Source organism: Stegostoma tigrinum, chromosome 1 (genome assembly GCF_030684315.1).
Source record: "Stegostoma tigrinum isolate sSteTig4 chromosome 1, sSteTig4.hap1, whole genome shotgun sequence".
Classification (NCBI taxonomy): domain Eukaryota; kingdom Metazoa; phylum Chordata; class Chondrichthyes; order Orectolobiformes; family Stegostomatidae; genus Stegostoma; species Stegostoma tigrinum.
The window spans coordinates 17578703-17602736 of NC_081354.1; the positions used below are offsets into that span (position 1 = coordinate 17578703).

At 42.7% G+C, this 24034-nt stretch overlaps 1 protein-coding gene across 2 annotated transcripts in view; it reads right to left on the minus strand.

Annotated features, from left to right (window-relative positions):
* LOC125455682 (leucine-rich repeat-containing protein 27-like) overlaps positions 1-19338 on the minus strand; it is a 34839-nt gene extending 15501 nt beyond the window's left edge. For both annotated transcript variants that reach the window (XR_009446673.1, XM_048537997.2), the window contains exons 1-6: positions 18668-19338; positions 11161-11291; positions 8428-8486; positions 8084-8236; positions 4086-4302; positions 109-261 (exon numbers count right to left, since the gene is read on the minus strand). Coding sequence is in view for 1 of the 2 variants with exons in the window: in XM_048537997.2 (XP_048393954.1) it covers positions 109-261; positions 4086-4302; positions 8084-8236; positions 8428-8486; positions 11161-11291; positions 18668-18868 (914 nt within the window). In the remaining variant the exon portion in view is untranslated. The remainder of the gene's footprint in view (positions 1-108; positions 262-4085; positions 4303-8083; positions 8237-8427; positions 8487-11160; positions 11292-18667) is intronic.
* Between the last annotated feature and the right edge of the window lie 4696 nt (positions 19339-24034).

The following is a 24034-nucleotide window of genomic DNA, read 5'->3' on the forward strand; positions in this document are numbered from 1 at the left end:
ACATGAGCAAATAATATTATTTTAAGACTATGCACAAGGGGCTAATTCTTACGGCTGCCTGCTCCTACAGACTGCATGCAAAAAGGCCACGGATATCAATCTGTTTACCTTTGTATTTTCTGTGGATAATTTTGGTCTTCCACTAATTTAGGTAGGACTGGAAACATTTTTCCTGCAACTTTTCTCCTCTGTTGTAAAGTGCCGTTTTGACCCTTGATCTTTGCTTTTATTTCAAAGTCTTGCTTTCTGTCATTGCTGTGTCTGAAATATTTTTTGAACAAATATTCATTAAGTCAAGTTGAACAAAGGGAACCAGATACGATTTTGAACACACCGAGTGTGAAATTTCTACGACAGGGTAAAATGGGCTGTAGTGGATTGATAGCCCATTGCAGGGAATGAAACGCCTAAGTATTAGTGTACACCAAATTTATAACCTATTCATAGCTGTTTTTATTTTTTTAAATTCATTCATGGGATGAAGGCGTTGCTGGCTAGGGTGGCATTTATTGCCCAACCCTAATTTTCCAAAGGGCAGCTAACAGTTAACCACATTGCTGTTGTCTGGAGTCACGTATAGGCCTGACCAAGTAAGGACAGTAATTTCCTTCCTTAAAGGACATTAATGAATCAGATGAGTTTTCCTGACATCAACAATAAAACTCATGGTTATTACTAGACTCTTAATTCCAGACTTTTTTTTATTGAATTCAAATTCCACCTTCTTCAACGGCAGTATTCAAACTTGGGTCCCCAGAACATTACTTGGGTCTCTACGTTAACAGTCCAGTGTTAATACCACTAGGCTATCACCTCCCCTACATCTTTCTTTATAACTCTTTAAATGGGAACCGAAATGCTACTGTTACCCATCAATGCAGGAATATATAGATTTTAAAGCAAACACTCAAGCATCAGGAAAGAAGGAGTTTGAACAAAAAGACTCATGTTTGAAAGATTCCCAGAAAATCACCTTCAGAGACAAGTAGAGTCTCTCTGCTACTGTGTTAAACATGATGCAAACTCAGAGTTTAGTACCTCTTGAGTTCTAATGTTTAATCCACCAGAACCATGAGGAAACATTTGGGAGATTAGACAGCTGCCTTAACTTTTGTATTTGTTCTGGTATTATGTTGCATAAAACAGCATCTTGTGAAATGACTGCACTGTGTAAGCCAGATGGATCAATTGGTCTTATCCTGTCTGACATTTTGGGTAGGCAATGGCCTAGTGATATTATCACTGGACTGTTAATCTAGAGACCCAGATAATGTTCTGGGAACCTGGGTTTGAATCAGGCCACGCCAGATGGTAGAATTTGAATTCGATAAAAATCTAGAATTAAGTACTCGTGATGATCACACACCTATTGTCAATTGTTAGGATAATCCTACATGGCTCCTTATTGCCCTTTACGGAAGGATAATGCCATCCTTACCTGGTCTGGCCTACATGTGACTCCAGACCCAGAGCAAGGTCTTACCTGCCCTCTGGGCAATTCGGGATGACCAATAAGTACTGGCCTAGCTGGTGATGCTCTCATGCCCTGAGCGAATATTTCAAGGTAAAAAATAACTAATTAAAAAGGAGAAATATCTTTGACGGAAAACCCGAATAATTGAAATGTCCAGAACCTAAAGCTTCTCCAAATTTGTGATCTGTTCTGACATTGCCATAGTATTCAGATGGGATCAGATGCATAACTTGTCTCTAACAGGCAATCAGTCAAATATGGGTGAATATGATGGAGAGGAAGAGGGAGTAAGGGTTGGGTAGCTGATGACTGGCTTAGGCTTGGAACTGACAGATTCCCTTCATAAATGAAAGCACTCTAGCTGACTGTTATCCTTAACAAGAAAGCTGTTAGGAACTCATTCCACAGCTTTCCAGATGACACCCCCTACGTGAAGATACATGTGGCGCTCATTTTCATGGCAAAAGTGATCTGGTGGGTTATTGAAAGAGATCTGGTAAGTTATTGCTGTGAAAAGCACAGATCTCGGGCCTTTGCTTTCTGCTAGAAGGTGAGTCATCTGCTGAGGCAGGCCAGCAGCTCATAGCTGCGCTTTAATTTTTGCAGTTTTCTCTGCTTTGCTTAATGTTACGCACTATGTATCATAAGACACAAAATCTATCCAATTTAGCAAAATCAATTAAATAATGCATGGTAATTCCCCAGGGTACTTTCTTTCCCAGAACTGTGGGTCAATGACAGGTCACCTTGTGGTAAAAATGTCAGGTACAACAAATGAATGAGAATCAGGATCAGAACAAAGAAGGTGTGGAGTCACACAAATCTTAGTGTGGTGGTGAGGTCCTGACAAAGGGCTGGAAAGCTGGGGCGACCTCACTTCAGCTGTTTTATGATTGTTTTTTTTAAATTAATTTTTATGGGATGAGGGTGTCACTGGCTCGGCAACATTAATTACCCATCTCTAATTGCCCAGAGAGCAGTTACCAGTCAAACAATTGTTTCAGTGATAATGGGAACTGTAGATGCTGGAGAATCCAAGATAACAAATACAAAGCTTTTGTGCTCCTGAGATGCTGCTTGGCCTGCTGTGTTCATCCAGCTTCACACTTTGTTACCAGTCAAACAATTGCTGTGGCTCTGGAGTCACATTTAGACTACACCAGTAAAGATAGCAGTTTCCTTCCCAAAAAGGATATTAGTGAACCAGATGGGGTTTTTATTGACATGGTCATCACTGGCTCTTAACTCCAGATTCTTTTTGTAAATTGAGTTCAAATTCCACAATCTGCAGTGGTGGGATTTGAACCCAGGTCCACAGAACGTTGTCCAGGCCCCTGGGTTAACAGTCCATCGATAATATCACTAGGTAATCACCTCTCATTGTCAGGACCCTCTGCTGTTTTTACAGGGCATCAGACAACTAATTAGTCACCTTCAGGACAGATAGCCCCACCAGAGGTCTGTCAGCCAATCAGAAACTTAGCGGTGCTCCCCAAGAAGTGCTGGGACTCCAGTTGGAGGAAGAGGTTCACACGAAAATACACCACCCCCTGAGGGAGTTCAGGTGACGATTGTGGATGTCAGGGCCAGTAAGTCGAGCAGGGTCAGAAGCATGGGGCTGGGAGGGAGTCGGGGATGGTTGGCAAGACAGAGGTTGCTGAGCTGAAGTTGCAGGGGCAGCAACTGGCACCAACGAGCCAGCCCCTCCATGATGTCCCACCCCAAATCCACTGAGAGGCTGTCGCAGTTTACCTGGGGGCTTGTCACACACACAGACAAATGGCTACCTGCCACTGGTAAAATGCCAGTGGCTGACGGATGGTGGTGTTACATGGTCACAGAAAAAACTCAAATGTCATCTGGGCAAAAGGGCCATCATCCACCCTCTTCTAGCCTGTAAATGGCTGCTTGATTGGAAAATGATGGGTATACCACCTTCTGCCTTCATTTGCTATTTTATGGGACTCACCCCGCCTGCTAGCCCATCCTCAACTGGTTAGATTGTAATGTGAGATAACAAAGTGTGGAGCTGGATGAACACAGTAGGCCAAGCAGTAATGTGAGTGAGTTTGCAGTATATTGTAACTCACAGGGTGGCAAAGTGGCTCCGTGGTTAGCACTGCTGCCTCAGAGCACCAGGCATCCTAGTTTGATTCCACCCTCGGGTGACTATCTGTGTGGAGTTTGCATATTTCTGTGTCTGTGTGGGTTCCCTCCAGGTGTACCAGTTTCCTCCCACAGTCCAAAGACGTGCAGGCTGGATGGATTGGCCATGTTGAATTGCCTGTAGTATACAGGGATGTGCAGGTTAGTGGGATTAGACATGGCAAATGCAGGATTATAGGGTAGGGGGGATTGGTCTGAGTGGAATACTCCTCAAATGGTTGGTGTGGACCCTATGGGCTGAATGGCCTGTTTCCACACGGTTGGGATTCTATGATTCTCATTCTATTTCTACATCTCAATGGTATTCGTTTATATATGGCCTACACTTGACAAGTTATAAAACCTATCCCTCCGTTCACATTTTCTTGTCATTTCCATTTCAGGAATTAATTTACCGTTACAGCATTCAAACAACTGCTATGCTACAGAATAAAACTTGCTGCACCTTTGTGAAAAATTATTTCTGTTCATATTCGTTTTGCCGCAGAGCACAGGCTTGGGTAGTGGCTTGCAACAAAATGTACAGCCCTGCACTGTCATTAGAGGTTCTATTGCTTTTTGAAGCTTTTCTTCACTCTGCTTTACAGAGCAATTCTCCAGTGAATCTTTTATCGTTATTATCTTAAGGGGCTGCTTTACCATTTTAATGGGATGAATTGGATCTGTAGAGAAAAAAATAAAAGAGACAACAATAAAAATGTTCTATGTTGTTTCTGAAGCCTTTGACATCTACAAAGTCTAAATGGAAAGAAAAATGCAACGATTCTCCCTTGTTAAAAAAAAAACATGTCACAGACATTGCTCCACTTGCTTAACAATTACCTTCCCAACCACAAGGTTTTAATGAAATATTTTAAAATTTTAAAATAAATGCATTACAAACTTCACCCTTTGATGATGACTATGACTTCACTTCACTAGTCGAGTATTTCAGCATTTTCTTTTTATTTTCGTGTGCAGAAGCAGGGAAGTTGTATTGAACTTTCATAGGGTTCTGGGTAGGCTGTCACTAGAGTACTGCACACAGTTCTGGTCACCACAATTTAGGAAAGATATGAAGGCCCTTGAAAGAGTGTACAGGAGATTCACCAAAATGATTCTAGGTTGGAGGCTTTTAGTTACAAAGTTAGATCTGAAGTGTTGGGGCAGTTCTCCTTGGAGCAAAGGAGATTATGGAGAGATTTGATAGAGATTTGCAAGACTATGATAGGCTCAGATAAAGGGAGACAAAGAAAAAACATCTTCCCATTGGTTGAAGCCATAAAGACTAAGGGACGCAGATTCAAAATTCTGGGCAAGAGTGCCAAAGGACCGATCTACAGGAGCCAACATGGAATCAATGGGCTGAATAGTCTCCCTTTGAGCCATAATATAATTGACGACTTAATCACTCTATTGGTTAACGTACAGATCATTCCTTTTTAGCTTATGGATTATGTAAAAATTCAGAACCTCATGCTAGAGATAATAGGAACTGCAGATGCTGGAGAATCCAAGATAACAAGGTGTGGAGCTGGATGAACGCTGCAGGCCGAGCAGCTGTGCTCAGACAGCTCCACATCTTCAGCTTTCCTGCTCCTAAAATGTTGCTTGGCCTGCTGTGTTCATCCAGCTCCACACCTTGCTATCTCAGAACCTCATGCTTCCCTTTTAAAATGAGTAGCTAATTAAATAAAAAATAATCTTAAATTATTTTATTGGTTCTTGTTACTTGTGGAGACCATCAGCTATTGCGTCTAATTTGTACAACCTTTTAATTGTAAATGTATCATTTTTCTTGGTGGTGATGTATTTTATCACAAAAATAGCTGATGCAAGGAAATGTGCTTGTATAAATGAATGTTAACTGCATTTCTCAAAAGGCTAACCAATTTTGATACGTATTTGTTATGACAATGTATTCTGAAAACTCCAGATAGGATAAATCACAGGAAATGAATAAAAGCATTGAAGATTCTTTGACAACACACAATGTATTGCTCCATCACATTAAAGGATAAGGAGATTAAAAGTTATGGGGAGAAGGCAGGAGAATGGGGTTGAGAAACATTTCAGCCATAATTGAATGGCAGAGCAGACTCAGTAGGATGCTCCTGTATCTTATGGGCTTATGGTCATACATGTCTCAAACCTTTTGAAACAGAGTGCTATGAATTGAAATAGAACTAGTCTTGGTTCCAAATGGAAAAGGATTGAAGAATTTGGTAAGTGGATCAGACTGATGTCTGATAAAGGGAATATTGGACATATTTCCATGCTCCTATGTAATATGCAACACAATAAGCAGCAGAAACAAAGGTTTTGGAAAAGCTCAGCAGGTCTGGCAGCATCTGTGAAGGAGAAAACGTAGTTAACGTTTCAGGTCCAGTGACCCTTCTTCAGAACTGGACAGTTCAGAGATGGTTTAATTCTGGGAGTTAGAGATCATTAGTCATCGGACCTGAAATGTTAATTCTGTTTTCTCCTTCACAGATGCTGCCAGATCTGCTGAGCTTTTCCAGCAACTTTGTTTTTGTTCCTGGTTTAGAGCATCTGCAGTTCTTTTGGTCTTTACTTAGTATGCAACACAATAAGCTCTGATTTCACCAAACTTCCTCCCAAAATAACGGTAATTTACAGGGACTTCATTATGGACACAAGGACTTCATTGAACATTTTGTTAACACTTACACAGAAAGCTGAATTCACTGCTTAAGCCAAAAGGATGACACCATAAGATTTCATTTCTAATTTTTAAAAAGTTATCGTATATTAATAAAATTTTGAACTAAACCAGCACTATTAACTTAAGAAATATGTATGTTATAGACTCACGTAATATTTCTTACTTATTCAATAATTCTTCTATAGTACTCAACAATCACAAAGTTCTTTACATCTGTAAGGACTTGTCAATAGTATGTCAGAGTCTCCTGTAGAATTAAGGTATTCTTAGAAATATCTATTTACTATCATATGACAGCAGACACATCCATTAGGAGCAAATTAGGCGTTTGTTTCAGCTTCTGTTCCCTCACAAAAAATTCAAACCATGTTTGAACCTCAGCTAAATTTTTAATGTGACCTGCAAGAGTGAAGTGAGGAAATTTTTTTTCAATCAACAAGTAGTTTAGTATATGGAATGCATTGCCTAGGAGTGTGGTTGGGGCAGGTTCAACTAAGTCATTTAAGACAGCATTGGATGATTAGATGGATAAAAATAATGTGCAAAGGTCTGGGGACAAAGCAAGATAGGGTAACAGTGCTCAATTATGAGCTGGTAATGAGCTGGTACAGACATGATGGCTTTCCTTAGCACTGTAATGCTTCTATGATGCTATGATCTACATTCTTCATGATCAATGTTAATGATTAACATTAATGGGTCTTACAGAATGGGTCTATCTAATTAGTATTTATATCGGCCATCTCTTAGCTGAGCTTCATAACACACGAGTTCTAAACTGAAATTTCACATAAATACCCAAATAAATTGAAACCAGAGAACTTCCCTAAGCTCCACCTATCTCTATAGCAACATAGCCTTCTCTAGGTTGTCCCCAAATCAACGTTTGGGTTACCGGACCCGAAATGTTATCTCTGATTTTTTCTTTACAAATGCTGCCAGACCTGCTGAGCTTTCGCAGCAACTTCTGTTTTTGTTCTTGTTTCAGATTAACGATTACTCATTTCCAATTTCTTCTTTGATCTGATGAATTAAATTGAATTTCAGAAACTTTCAGGGTTCATGATCTCCAACTCCCAGAATTAAATCATCTCTCTGGACTGTCCTTGTTTGAAAGCATTGCACATATCACATATCCAGCTCTCTAGACAAGTAACCCTACCTGCTGTTTTGTGGAACCGTAGAAAGCTGTAGCACAAAAGCAGGCCATTCTATCGCCTGTGTCTGTACCAACTGCAAAACAAAAAATAGCCATCCATTCCAATCCATTTTCCACTACCTAGTCCATGGTCTTGCAGACTACAGCAATTCAAGTATAGATCCAGATACCTTTGAAAAGAAACTAGTGAGGGTTTCTGCCTCCACTACCAAAACGGGTTGTGAATTCCAGCCACCATCACTATCTTGGTGAAAATGGTTTTCCTATGACTCCTCTGGCCTTTCTACAAACCACCTTGATTCGGTGTCCACAGTTAATTCACTGGTCCTCTGCTGGAAGCATGGGGAGATAGATGTATTCTATCTAGCCCCCAACAATATCCTTACAGTTCTATTGCTTATGTTCTATCATTATTAAAGAAATATGGGTTACCTTCTGAACTGCAATCTCTTTTTATATGTTCTGACAACCTCTGAGGAAGTAAAAGTGGCATTCAAAAGATTAACATGATCATGCACTAGAAACATACAACAATACAGTAATGCTGGAAGGTACAAAATAAAAATCACAATTTAAATTCTAACAATTCAAAGTCATAAGTATATTTTCAGATCCCCACCTGTTTCTTGATTTTGATTTTCAGAAACAAACTGAGCAGCCTGCTGTCGGAGAAATGAAAGAATAATTTGGGTGCCTAAATGTACTATATCCAAAGGTGGAAACTGCAGTGGACAATTCCTCAGATTAAGTGCTTTAAGGGATAATACATTTCCTGAAAAAAAGTAAAAGCAACATGAATTTAATGTCATAAATTCTGCAGAAAAAATATTTATTTTTGCTGGTTTTATAAAGTAATTGCCATGAACAGAAATATTTTAGCAAAAGTTTTCTTTACCCACGTAATGAAATTCGTGACTATTAAAATTAATGTTTTACCCTAAACAATTATGTAATAATCCCTACCTAGTTCAAGTGGTAACTCTATGAGAGGGTTTGTCTCCAACAAAAGTGTTCTAAGACATCTGAAAAATAAAATTTCTTTATTGTCTTTATTCAGTCAGAAAAATTAATTTCTAACATATCATACCTCTTAAATAACTCTAAAGTCTATAAAGTTAAAGCAAATTTTGCAGCAATCTATAATCTATTATCTTAGCCTTGATTTTCTTTTCCTCTTCCCCATGCAATTGTTTTGGCTCCCAGTGCTACGGAGAAGGGGTAAGTCAAAGCCCTCTGATAAACCGAAACACAAGCCCCAATGTGTTATGGTGGGGAATAGAGGATCCCTTCTGATAATTAACCGCAAAACACCCAGGGAAGCTCACTTTTCCCCACGTAATCCGTTAAAAGAGTGGTTAAAAGAAAGAAATCCATGATATCCACTTTTTAAATAACAAGTAACAATTTACTTGTGTAATTCTAACAGCAACCAAATTACCAGACTTACGAACAAACCAAACAATTCCCCCCAGACTACGAACTACTCCCTAACTGGCCTAAATTCTAGAGGAATGCTAGTCAAATAAACACAAATCCCACTTATATAAACACAATTAAAACTTAATCTCTCCAAACTCGCACAGACTATTTCTTCTGGAACACTCTGCCTTCTCCAGCCTTTCTTCTGTTGATCTCAAGCCACAAATGTCTTCCTTCCATTGATTCTGCTGTCAGGGATGTTTTCTCTATAAGGACTCTTAGCTAGAAGTGCTGTGGTATGTTTAATAAATGAGATGGTGCTTTCTCTGCAAACTAAAAGGTGTTGTCTCTTAGGAGTTAGCTCTATCTTCATTTTCCAAATGCCCTCTTTTTTATACCCGTGATAGCCTGTCCATTTATTACGCTAGGATTAGTTCCAGTTGGTCACACCATTAAATTTAAATTCACTTGGCTTTTGGCATCTAGGGCCTGACTTAAATTAATTGGCTAAATTCAAACTAAGTGCCAAAACATCAAAACAGGACTGCTGTTTTTCCTGACAACTGCAAGGCCTTTTGATGCATTTGTTTCAATGTTGGGGCTCTGTGTAGAATGCTTGCAAACTTCCAAGCACAGACAAAACATAATCTCTTTGAGGGACCACACACATTTTTTTCGATTCATGAGTACTCTGCACAACTTTGTAACACCAGTTTCAAAATCCCCTATTTAAGTTAAAGAACACAGTTTACGGAGGGTGATATCACCTTCACCCACTATACCCTTTTCACACTGTAATGAAAAGTCAGCTTGGATGGCTTGTCCAAACCATGGGTTTGAGGAAGGGTCACCGGACCTGAAACGTTAACTCTGTTTTCTCCTCCATAGATGCTGCCAGACCTGCTGAGATTTTCCAGCAACTTTGTTTTTATTCCTGATTTACAGCATCCGCAGTTCTTTTGGTTTTTAAATGCAATGTTAGCATTCATTTAAAGACGGCAAGAGTACAAGAGCAGAGATGTATTTTTGAGTGTCTAAAAGGCTCTGGTCAGAACACATTTGGAATATTGTGAGCAGTTTTGGGCACCATATTTCTGGGAGGATGTTAATGGCATTTGAGGGGACCAGAGGAGATTTACAAGTATGTGTTATGAGGTTGAATGATTTGTTATATGAGGAGCAGTTGAGGACTCTGGATCTGTACTTGATGAATTTAGAATAATGAGCAAGAATCTGACTTAAACTTGCAGAGAGGTCTGGAGTATAGTGGACGTGGAGATGTTTCCACTAGTAGGAGAGACAAGGACCTGAGGGCAGAGCCTCAGAGTGAAGGGTTGCCCCTTTAGAACTGAGATGAGGAGGAATGGGGAGATGACGGCTGAGTGGTATTATCATTGGACTGTTAATCAAGTGAGCTAGATAGCATTCTGGGCACCCGGGTTCGAAACCCGCCATGGCAGATGGTGGAATCAGAATTCAATAAAAAATCTGGAATTAAGAACTGAATGATGACCATGAATCCATTGTCAATTGTCAGGAAAAACCTATCTGGTTCACTAATGTACTTTAGTGAAGGAAACTGTCATCCTTACCTGGTCTGGCCTACATGTAACTCAAGACCCACAGCAATGTGGTTGACTCTGGGATGGGCAATAAATGCTGCCTAGCCTGCAATGCTCTCATCCTGTGAATGAATAAAGGAAAAAAAATCTATAGCCAGAGGGTAGTTAATCTGCTGCAGAAGGCTGTGGAGACCAAGTCATGGAGTGTATTTAAGACAGAGTTTGAATAGGTTCACGATTAGTAAGAGGATCAAGGGTTAAAGGGAAAGGCAGGAGAACTGAGAAATATATCAGCCATGATTGAATGGTGTAGCAGATGCATTAGGCTGAATGGCCTAATTCTGCTCTTATATCTTACCGTTAGAGTCCCATTAATGACTGTAACAAGGACCTAAGCATTTTCCCGGGAAAGAACCCCATTTGCACCAAACCATGAGAATTGAAGAAGGTCAAATATTTTAGTACCAATTCAGTCATGAAGGCAGCATTGAGTCACTTCCACATTGCTGTTGGTAATTTAAGACAAACACTGTTGTTGCATATTCCCCCAAGCTATGCAAATTATTCCTCTCCTGGCATTCAACATAGGATAAGGAACTGGAGGATGGGAAAGGGATTCCTCTCCATGACATTTATACAAAGATCCTACGAATTTGGGCCAACATGCCCCTTGGGACATGTAGGATCAATCAGTTTTTGAGTCCTGGATCCATACCTGTGAGTTCCAATTCTCGCAGGTAGCTTCTGCAGTCTATTTTTTCTCAAGTCCAACCACACCAGCTGTGGCAGATGCTCAAACAATTCACCTGGCAACTCCTGAAGCAGGTTGCCCTCCAGATACAGATGCTGTAGGAGAGCAGAACCATATATAACTCAGAATTATCAAAACGTGTTAAAAATGTTGACCGTTTTATGAAATTTACAACACTGCAAATGCACACAGATTTGTCCAAAATGGATTTATGTCATTTCATGATATATGTCTTAGCAGATAGGAAACATAAATGCAGACAAAAGTAAATTAATTAAAGATAAATAAATTTAAAATAGGAAGTAACTTTGTCTTTGACCGATGGTCTAACATGTGTTATACTGACTCAGCATCCTGCTCTGCAATTCTTCAATTTTAATTGAAATTACTCTCCCTATAGAGAGATTGATGAACAGTAGGGCACATTCTTCTACCAACAATAGAGCTTAGTAAAGAAACATTTTTATCTGGCTTCTTTGCGTGGAAAAGATTGTTCCATTTCTAAAAATCTGTTAATGAAGTCATCTGTGAGAGATGTGCCTACTATTAAATAGCAAATGATGACATAGTACAACAAGGGACATGTGAGCAACATGGTTTGACCATGTTGAAGAATGAAGAGTTCCTGTCGACAGGAGACTGGAGGCAACAGAGATAGGTCCTATTTCTAACTGCAGATTGTTGCATGAGGTAATAGTTCTGAAAGGGTTTGTACTGAAGACTGCATTTAGCTCCATCCAAACTATTAATGTCATAAGGATTTGGGTGGGGAGAGGCAGAACAGTTCTGGATCTAAAAGGAGACAGACCTATTATCTAACTCATAGAATCTGACTTTTACGGCATGTAAGTGGCCCATCATGTCTGTACCAGTCATCAAGCACCTATCAGCTCTGTCCCATTTTTAAATGGCCCATATCCTGTATGTTATGGCATTTTAAGCAATCATTTAAAAACTTCTTAAAATGTTTTGATGGTTCCCACTTCTATCAACTTTTCAGGAAGTGTTCCAAATATCCAACACCGTCTATGTAAAATAAATCTTCCTTAAATCCCCATTACATATTCTGCTTTTTACCTTATATCTAAGCCCCTTGTTACTGATCCTTCTACTATCGGGAAAGGTTTGTTCTCATCTACAATAGCTAAGCCCTTCACAGTTTTGTGCACTTTAATCAGGTCGCTCCCTTAGCCTTCTCTGCTGTAATGAAAACAACCCTGCTGCTGCCGGCTCACTTCGAAGTTGACTTGCTTCAGCCCAGGCAAAGTCCTCGTGAATCTTCTTTGCAACCCCTTCAGTGCAATCACATCCTTTCTATAATGCTGGTGAACAGAACTGCACACACTACTCCATCCCATATGTTTCCTTAACCACCTCATATACCTGTCCTGTTGCATTCAAGGATCTGTGGATATGCACATAGAAGGTCCCGCTGGTTCTCTGTACTTCCGAGGGTCTGACCATTCATCATGCACTCCCTTGCTTTATTGGTCCAAGCAAAATGCATCAACTCATACATTTAAGGATTAAGTTCTATTTGCCACTGTGCAGCCCATTTGACAGCCAATATATATCATCCTGTAGTTTAAGGTTTTTCTCCTCACTACTGACACTATCAATTTTCATGTTATCTGCAAACTTACTGATTAAACCTCCCAAGCTCATGTCTAGATCATTAATATGCACTAAAAGCAGCAAGAAACCCAGCACTAAACCCTACAGTCTCCCATTGGGTATAGGCAACCTTTGAACGTCACCCTCTACCTCCTACCATGAAGCCAATTTTGGATCCAATTTGCCAAATTGCACTGGATCCCATTGGCTCTTAATTTTTTGACAGGTCTCCAATGCAGAAGCTTGTCAAAATCCTTACTGATGTGCATGGAATCGATATCCACTGTACCGCCCTTATCTACAAATCTAGTCACCTCCTCAAAAAACTCAATCAAACTTGTCAGACATGTTCTCCTCATGACAAGAGCATGCTGACTATTCTTACATCTCCAATTGGAGATTAGATCTGTCGCTCACACTTTTTTCCAATAGTTTCCCTACCACTGACACAAGACTCACAGACCTATGGTTCACTGGTTTATCCCTGCCACCTTTCTTGACTGATTCCACATTATCTATCCACCAGTACTCTGACATACCTCCTGCATCCAGACAGGATTTGGAAATTAATGTCAGGACTCCTACAAAGCTCCTCCCTTGCCTCTGACATATGGGACTTAACCAATTTTAAGTTCATTGAAACCTCTAATGTCTTCTCCAAATCAATTGTAATTTGTTCAAGTATATCACTGTCTCCTTCCCTAACTTCTCTACCAATGTTGTTCTTCTCTATAATCAATACAGACATAATGTAGTTATGTAAAACCTCACCAATGGCTGCCAGCTCCATCCACAGCTTACCATTCAGCAAAGACCTCCAGACAGCACCTTCTAAATCTACAATCACTTCCATCTAGAAGGACAAGGGCAGCAGAAACATGGGAACACCACCACCCGCGAGTTATAAAATCGTGAGGGACATAGATAAGGTGAAGAGCAAAGATATTTACCCCAGGGTAGGGGAATTTAAAATCTGAGGGCATAGTTTTAAGTTGAGAGGGGAAAGATTTAAGTGACTTGAGGTGTGCCTTTTCACACAGAGGGTGATGGGTATATGGAATGAAATGCCGGAGGAAGGGTTAAATGCAGGTAGTTACAATATTTAGTCGACATTTTAACAGGTTCATAAGTAGGAACTGTTCAGAGGGATATGGACCAAATGCAGGTAAATGTGACTAGTTTAGTTTTGGAAACTAAATGGGCAATTTGACTGAAGGGTCTGTTTCTGTGCTGTATGACTCTAATGACTGCTGGATGGCTGGTTTGCGATACAGAGTGGTGCTAACAGCATGAGTGCAATTGCCACACCAGTTCATGTTACAATGAAGGATGTGCTTTCTCAACCTCTCCCTTTGCCTGAGGCATCATGACCTTAGGGTTAAACCACCACCAGTTGTCTCTCTCTCTAATGAGAAAGCAGCTCTATGGTCTAGTAAGACTATGGTGGCTTAACCATTTACTCGAGCTTTCCTTTCTTTCTTATCCAATTCCCTACACTTTTTGCTAAGCAGGATTCTCTGGTGTTTTTCGTTCCACTCTTCATACGTACAGGTTCATGTTGGAGCCTGCGCATTCTCTATTTCCTTTTTGAAAGACTCCAACTGTTGGACGTAGGCTTCCCTACAAATAGCTGCTCACAACCCACTTTGGCCAGATTCTCTCTTATCAGCCTTTCCCTAATTCATGACCTTTATTTCTGGGCCATTCTTGTTCTTTTCCAAGACTAACTTAAAACTTTTTATATTCACCATCACCGCAATGCTCTCCCAATGACACTTTTACTATTTGGCTGGCTTTGTTCTCTAAAATTAGATCCAGCTCACTTGTTGGACTTCCTGCACAGTCTTTAAAAGCATTAAAAGGTGTTTATGAATACCAGCTTCCATAATGCCTTTTACATTTTGTCTAACCCATTTAATATTGGGAAGTTGAAATCCCCTGCTGCTACCACCCTATTGCTTTTACAATACCCTGAAATTAACTGCCCTTCTACCTCTTCCTGAAAGTTTGGTGTTTATAGTACATGAACAACAATGTGATGGTCTCCTTTTCATTATTAACTCCTATTCATATCGCCTCAGTTGAGGAGCCTTCTATTATATCATCCCTCTTTATTGCAGTAATTGTATTAAAATAAACGCCATTCAAACTTGCCATTCTCTCTTCCGTTCCATGTGAAATTAATTGCAGGGTGAAGATTGTCTTGACTGCAAAGGAACTGTTGTGGCACAGTGGTAATGCTCCCTCCCTCTGATCCAGGAAGAACCTGGGTTCAAGTTCCGCCTGTTCCAGAGGTGTATAATAATATCTCCAAACAGGTTGATCAGAAAATATTTGCATTGTCACCTATGGTAAGTAAAGCAGTTATTGTAATTAGCATTCCTGCAGCCGAAGGACTTGTTCAGATGGGCATGGCCAAACTAAGGGACACAGTCTAAGAATAAGGGGTAAGTCATTCAGGACTGAGGTGAGGGAGAATTTCTTCACTCAGAGTTGCAAACCTGTGGAATTCTCTCCCACAGGAAGCTGTTGGGGCTAGTTCATTAGATATGTTCAAGAGGGAGCTGGACATGGCCCTTGCAGCTAAAGGGATCAAGGGATATGGAGAGAAATCAGGAATGGGAAACTGAGATTGCATGATCTTATTGAATGGTGGTCTAGCCTCGAAGGGCTGAATGGCCTACACCTACACCTAGTTTCAACCGAGTTTTACCAGCTGCCACACAGTCACACAGCACGGAAACAGACCCTTCAGTCCAACCAGTCCTTGCCAAACATAATCCCAAACTAAACTAGTCCCACCTACCTGCTCCTGACCCACAACCCTCCAAACATTTCCTATTCATGTAGTTATGTACATGTCTTTTAAATATTGTAACGGTGCCCGCATCCACCACTTCCTGGGGAAGTTTATTCCTCACGCACACCACTCTGTGTGTAAAACATTTGCTGCCTTTTTATAATCTCTCTCCTGTCACCTTAAAAATTTGCCCCCTAATCTTGAAATCCCCCAACCTAGGAAAAAGACATCAATCATTAACCCTTTCTCATGATTTCCAAAACCTCTATAAGGTCCCCCTTTCAATCTCCCACCCTCCAGTGACAAAGTTCCAGCCTATCCAGTGATAGTAAGAACATTACCCTTAACGCCTTCTCCTTCAACTCCTCCCACTTCCTACAAACTAAGGGGGTGGCCATGGGTACCCGCATAGGCCCAAGCTATGCCTACCTCTTTGTAGGTTACGTGGAACAATCCCTCTTCCGTAGCTACACTGGCCCCACCCCCCACCGCTTCCTCCGTTACATCAATGACTGTATCGGCGCCACCTCATGCTCCCACAAGGACCTTGAACAGTTCATCCACTTCGCTAACATCTTTCACCCCAACCTCAAGTTCACCTGGACCATCTCTGATATCTCTCTCTCCTTCCTGGGCCTCTCTGTCTCCATCTCTGGTGAACACCTCGACCTCGAAACTGATATCTATTTCAAGCCCACTAACTACCATAGCTACCTAGACTACATCTCCTCACACCCAATTTCCTGCAAAAATGCAATCCCCTATTTCCAATTCCTCTGCCTCTGCCGCAACTGCACCCAAGATGGGGTCTTCCACTCCCGAACATCCTAGATGTCCTCTTATTTCAAAGACCACAACTTCCCTCTTCAGTGGTCGAAAATGCTGTCGACCGCATGTCTTGCGTTTCCCGCACCTCTGCCGTCACATCCCCTCCCCACAACAACAACAAAGACAGAATTCCCCTTGTCCTCAGGTATCACCGCACTAACCTCCAGATTCAATGTATCATTTTCTGCCACTTCCGCTATCTGCAGTCTGACCACACTATGAAAGATATATTTCCCTCCTCACCCCTATCTGCCTTCCATAGGGGCCGCTCTCTCCATGACTCCCTTGTCCACTCCACACTCCCCACTAGCCCCACCACCCCCGGCACCTTTCCCTGCAACTGCAGGAAGTGCTACACCACCCCTACACCTCTCTGCTCCCCTCCATCCAAGGAACCAAAAAAACCTTCCACATCAGACAGATGTTCACCTGCACATCTGTTAATGTAGTCTACTGCATCCGCTGCTCTGGATGTGGCCTCCTCTACATTGGTGAGACCAAGCGGAGGCTCGGAGACCACTTTGTAGAGCACCTGTGCTCTCTTCACGACAAACAACAACACCTCCCAGTTGCAAACCACTTCAACTCCCCCTCCCACTCCCTGGGTGACATGTCCATTCTGGACCTCCTCCAGTGTCACAATGCTACCTGGAAACTGGTGGAGCAGTACCTCATATTCTGCCTTGGGACCCAACAACCCAATGGTCTCAAAGTGGACTTTACCAGTTTCAAACTCTCCCTACCCCCGGCCTTATCTTATGACCAACCCTCCCTCTCATCCCCACCTCCTTGACCTAACATAACCTGTCGCTCTTCTCTCCCACCCTTCCAGTCCTCCCACCTCACTAACCAATCCCCACCACTGTCAACCTGCACTCACCTATCACCATCCCACCTACCTTCCCCAGTCCCACATCTCCTCTCTCTATATATTTCGGAGTTCCCTTCCCCCCCTCCATTCCTGAAGAAGGGTCCTAACCTGAAATGTCAGCTTTCCTGCTCCTCTGATGCTGACTGGCCTGCTGTGCTCCTCCAGTTCCACACTGTGTTAGACCAGCCTATCTTTTTAACACAAATCTTCTGTACCCAGCAACATCCTGGTAAATCTCATCTGAACTCTCTCCAGCTTAATAATATTCTTCCTGTAAGACGGTGACCAGAACTGGACACAAGACTCCAGAAGAGGCCTCCCCAATGTCCTTTATCACCTCGGCCTGTCTTATTCAGTCAGGCATGAATCAAACAAAAAAGGGGAGGAAAGTACTTAATTTGTAAAGCTGTGCTCATAAAGAGATTTTTGCTTAAACATTTTTTTTCCTCCAGGTTATACAACAATTGGAACAATATTCCTGTTGGTAATATCTGTGAGGACAGCATTTTAAATGCCGAATGCGGGGCAAGGCTGAATGAGTGGAACTAATTGGAAGGTTAGAGTGACAGAAGGTTGACAAATATACAAATTTCGGCAATTAAGAGTGTTCACAGCCAATTTATAATTACACTTCCAAAACCCAATCCCACTTCTTAAACGTGCACAGTTAAGAAGTTTCCTCACATCATAGATCGGTTAAATTTAGGAGATTCCAACTAGATTTCAGATTAGTATCACCAAGGTGTCAAACAGTTTTTTAATCGAATGTCATATTATTTTCCCTGGTGCATGAGAGGGCATTTTGGAACCACAATCACTGGATACCTGGTTCAGAATCCCGAATTCAACCAGGTTGCTGGGGAACGTATTACAGGTAGGTAGGTGGTTCAATGTGCATCCATGTAAACACACAGCCATGTTTCTGATGAAGGGTCTAGGCCCAAAACGTCAGTTTTCCTGCTCCTAAGATGCTGCTTGGCCTGCTGTGTTCATCCAGCTCTACACTTTGTTATCTCGGATTCTCCAGCATCTGCAAGCCCCTATTATCTCAGCAGAAACATGCCTTGCTTAAAACGGCGTTTCCTCGCACTGTTTCGAGGAATTATAATGAAGAAGTGCATGGAAGAATGCAAAAATTTCCTGGTGCCAAAATTTACACAGTTATAAGTTGGGAAATGAGTACATATGGAGGAAAGGAGACTTGTTCGATATTCGAAAAGGAACAATTAGCTAGTTGAGCTCTATCCTATAAACTTGCCTTTATAGCGAAGAAAAAAAAGTGCAAAGGGACAGTTTGGCGCATGGCAAATTGGCGACCTGGAGGACGGGGTGGTTGGAAGAGACAGAAACGAATTTACCTCGATATATCTTGGCATGTCACACCTGAGGCACGTTACATCTTTCCTGCAAAGATCGAGTGACTTGTCACTACACCAGACATCGTGTGACTCTCCACTTGCCGCTTCGCCATGATCCGTTATGGGGGTGCAGAAGTGTCGAGCTTCAGGTATTCTCCCGGACCTGGAACGGACTACAGGTTGCTCCAGGCTCGTCTTCATCGGGCGCTACACCAATGAAACTAACGCAGTCCAACGTGCTCACCCCATATAAGAGATTTATTTGCAGCAGGCCATTAACTTGACAAAACAAAATACCGGGAAGAAAGAGAAAGCGATTTCTTGGGTCTTAAGATAAAAACATTTCCGGAATGGTGATGGGATATAATTTGGATTTTACTCAATTTTGAAACAAAACAAAAGCAACACTCAATGGAGAAGAAAGCATCTGGTCCCCAATGTTTGGTTTGCTCTGAGTAACACATAACCCCTGCCCTAAATTACTCCTTCCAGTGTTGTAGCAAAGCCCCGGTCACCATGGAGATTGTTGTAACATTGTCGCTGTCAGCCCTCTCGCAGGCAGCCACTGAACACACCTCTGAAATAACATGGAAACTGCCCGGGGTTTCTAATGAAGCGTACAGACACGATAAGATATTGTGAAACGATCAGGGAACACTGACCATAGCACCCCCGCTTCCCAGGAGGCGCCTCAACCTCACCGCACCCCCAACCCACCACCCCCACCTCTCATAACATCACAATCGCGTGTGTGCAGCCACCCCAACAAGTTACATTTATATAGTGCCTCCAACTTCGTGAAAAGCCCACAGGGACATTGTCAGAGAGCGAACCACAGGACGAGAGCCAGCCGACCAACGTTTTATCAAGGAGATAGTTTTTAGGAATTGTCTTAAATGAGGCAAGGGAGGAAATTCCAGAGCTCGCGGCCTCGTCTCCTGAAGGCAAGGCCTCTGTTGGGGACTCAGCTGAAAACACGAGGTCAGAATGAGAGCAACTAATGCTGGCATCACAGAGGGTTGTGGAGATTACAGAAATACACAAAAAAGGCAATACCACTTAGGGATTTTTAAAAAAAGGATGTGAGTTTTAAAATTAAGACAAAACCGAAATTGCTGGAGAAAATTGTATCAGTGATAATGGGAACTGCAGATGCTGGAGAATCCAAGATAACAAAATGTGAGGCTGGATGAACACAGCAGGCCAAGCAGCATCTCAGGAGCACAAAAGCTGACGTTTCGGGCCTAGACCCTTCATCAGAGAGGGGGATGGGGAGAGGGAACTGGAATAAATAGGGAGAGAGGGGGAGGCGGACCGAAGATGGAGAGAAAAGAAGATAGGTGGAGAGGAGAGTATAGGTGGGGAGGTAGGGAGGGGATAGGTCAGTCCAGGGAAGACGGACAGGTCAAGGAGGTGGGATGAGGTTAGTAGGTAGGAGATGGAGGTGCGGCTTGGGGTGGGAGGAAGAAATGGGTGAGAGGAAGAACAGGTTAGGGAGGCAGAGACAGGTTGGACTGGTTTTGGGATGCAGTGGGTGGAGGGGAAGAGCTGGGCTGGTTGTGTGGTGCAGTGGGGGGTGTAATATGATAATGGTGATAGTGTTCATCCAGCCTCACATTTTATTATCTTGGATTCTCCAGCTTCTGCAGTTCCCATTATCACTGATACAATTTTAACCTCACTGCGAAGCCTCTTCCAGGGATGCCTAACCTGAAGAAGTTACCCTCCTCCCTCCGGACCAACCTCAGGGAATCTCTCTCCCACTGCAACTCTCTTGTAATCTCTTCGGCCTTGAAACTGCTCTCCTCCCCACCTATCTTCTTTTCTCTCCATCTTCGGTCCGCCTCCCCCTCCCTGCCTATTTATTCCAGAACCCTCACCCCATCCCCCTCTCTGAAGAAGGGTCTAGGCCCGAAACGTCAGCTTTTGTGCTCCTGAGATGCTGCTGGGCCTGCTGTGTTCATCCAGCCTCACATTTTATTATCTTGGTATCAATGTGGACTTCACCAGCTTCAAAATCTCCCCTTCCCCCACCGCATCCCAAAACCAGCCCAGTTTGTCCCCTCCCCCCACTGCACCACACAACTAGCCCAGCTCTTGCCCTCCACCCACTGCACCCCAAAACCAATCCAACCTGTCTCTGCCTCCCTAACCTGTTCTTACTCTCACCCATCCCTTCCTCCCACCCCAAGCCGCACCTCCATCTCCTACCTACTAACCTCATCCCACCTCCTTGACCTGTCCGTCTTCCCTGGACTGACCTATCCCCTCCCTACCTCCCCACCTATACTCTCCTCTCCACCTATCTTCTTTTCTCTCCATCTTCGGTCCGCCTCCCCCTCTCTCCCTATTTATTCCAGAACCTTCACCCCATCCCCCTCTCTGATGAAGGGTCTAGGCCTGAAACGTCAGCTTTTGTGCTCCTGAGATGCTGCTGGGCCTGCTGTGTTCATCCAGCCTCACATTTTGTCATCTTGCTGGAGAAAATCCACGAGTCAGGCAGCATTTCTGGGGAGAAAACACAAGCCAACGTTTTGAGTGCTGTAACTGCTGAACGTCTCCAGCAATTTCTGTTTTGTTTCAGTTCTCTAGCACCCGCTGTTCTTTATTAAATTCGAAATCAACAAATTGTTAGTCAAGGTAGGTCAGCAAACACACTAGTGATGAGTGAACAGAACACCTAAGCGTTAAAACACAGGCTGCAGACTTTTGGAAGATGTTTGGTTTGTCAAGTAGAATGTGGAACGGCAGCCACGAATGCAATTAAATTGTCGAGTCTAGAGGTAATGAAGGAATGGATGAGGGTTTTTCACTGTATATAAGCTGGGTTGGGTGCATACAAACATACAATAAGAATAGAGTTAACAATCCTCACTCCCTTGTCATAAGTCTTCTCCCAAAACTCTCCTACACCATTCACCAAGGGTTTCACACCAATTTTCAGGCCTTGAAATGCAGTCACCATTGAAAAATGTATGGTAGGCATTTCTCAAGACATTCTGAGAGAAGAAATTCCCCTCATTTCCATCTTAAATGGAACACCCCTTGTTTTAAACTGTCTCCCCCCAGCTCTCATCTCTCTCATGAGGAAAAACACCTTTTCAGCATCTACCCTTTCAGTCTCCTTAGGTACTTGTTCCAATGAGCTAACTTCTCACTCTTCTCAAGTCCAATGTACATCAAGCCTAACCTGACGAATCTCCCCTCATAAATAACCCTCTAATTCCAGGAATCAGTTGAGTGAACCTCTCTAACTGCTTGTAATGTAATTATATATTTTCTTAAATAAGGATACCGATACGATACCCAGTACTTTGAATATAGTCTCACCAATTGAAGCAAAGCAGTGTATATAGGAAGCAATAATGGGTCCTCATGAAAAAGGTACAGCTATAATCATGGGTGATTTTTATCGACATGTAGATTAATTGAATTGGGATTGGCAAAGATCTGTAAGGGACATTTATAGTAGAGTTTCAGGATAATTTCTTAGATCCATGTGTTCTAAAGTTAACCACTGAGAAAGCTATTCTTGATCTGGTAATGGACAATGCTACATTAATTAATTCATTAACTCATTGTGAAAGTACCCTGGAGAGGGCTGATCATAACATGATTGATCTTTGCAGTTTTAAGGATAAAGTGTCCAAGACTAGTGTTTTAAACATAAATACAGTTATGAGGTTATGAAGACATCAGGCTGAAGTGATTCATAGAATCCCTTATGCGGAAGCAGGCCATTTGGCCCATGGAACCTACATCCACCACCTGAAGAGCATCCCACCCAGACCTACACCCCTGCCCTGTCCCTATAACCCCTTCATTTCCCATGGCTAATCCACCTAGTCTACACATCCCTGGGCACTATGGGTAATTTAGCATGGCCAATCCACCTAACCTGCACATCTTCAGACTGTGGGAGGAAACTGGAACACCTGGAGGAAAACCACACAGGCACGAGGAGAATGTGCAAACTCTAAACAGACAGTTGCCGGAAGGTGGAATCCAACCCAAGTCTCTAGTACTGTGAGGCAGCAGCACTAATCACTGATGCACTGCACTGATTAGCACTCTGAATATTTATTTAATTTATTCATATTTGGGATGTGGGCATCACTGGCTGGCCAGCATTTATTACCTGTCCCTCGTTGGTCTTGAGAAGATGGTAGTGAGCTGCCTTCTTGAACTGCTGCAGTCCACCTGCTGTTGGTTGACTCACAATGCCATTAGGGAGGGATTTTGACTCAACAACAGTGAAGGAACGGTGATATATTTCCAAGTCAAGATGATGAGTTGCTTGGAGGGGAACTTGCAGGTGGTACTGTTCTCATATATCTACTGTCCTTGACTTCTAGATGGAAGTGGTCATGGGTCTGGAAGGTGCTGTCTGAGGATTATTGATGAATTTCTGCAGTGCATCTTATAATTAGTACACACTGCTGCTACTGAATGTCGGTGGTGGAGGGAGTGGATGCTTGTGGATGTAGTGCCAATCAAGCAGGCTGCTTTGTCCTGGATGGTGTCAAACTTCTTGAGTGTTGTTGGGTCTGCACCCATCCAAGCAAGTGGGAGTCTTCCATCACACTTCTGACTTCTGCCTAATAGGTGGTGGACAGGCTTTGGAGAATCAGGAGGTGTGTTACTTGTTGCAGTATTCCTAGCCTCTGATCTGCTCTTGTAGCCACTGTGTTTATGTGGTGAGTCCAGTTGAGTTTCTGGTTAATGATAACCTTCAGGATGGTGGTGTTGGGGGATTTTGTGATGGTAACACCAGCGAATGTCAGAAGGCAATGGTTAGATTGTCTCTTATTGGCGATGGTCATAGCCAATAAGAAAAATGGGAAGCGATAGTAGGAACTGCAGATGCTGGAGAACCTGAAATAACAAGGTGTAGAGATGGATGAACACAGCAGGCCAAGCAGCATCTGAGATTAAGCCAGTCTGATCCCAAACTTGGTGCCACATTTGATCCTGAGATGAGCTCGCAGCTACATCATAACTGGGTCAAGGGCTGGGTTGAGGCGAGGAGGTAGGAGATGGGGGTAGGGCTTGAGGTGGGAGGAAAGACAGGTTGGGTGGGTGGGAGGAGGTGTATTCCCGGTAGCTGTGGGAGTCGGTGGGCTCAAAATGGATATCGGTTTCCAGGTGGTTGCCAGAGATGGAATCAGAGATGTCCAGGAATGAGAGAGAGGGATATCAGAGATGGACGATACCTCCCACCCACATTCCTACAAAAATGCAGAGACGGATGATACCTCCCATCCCCTATTCCCAGTTCCTTCGCCCTCGCTGTATCTGCTCCCAGGATGAGGCATTTCACTCCCGAACATCTCAGCTGTTCTCGTTTTTCAAGGACCACAACTTCCC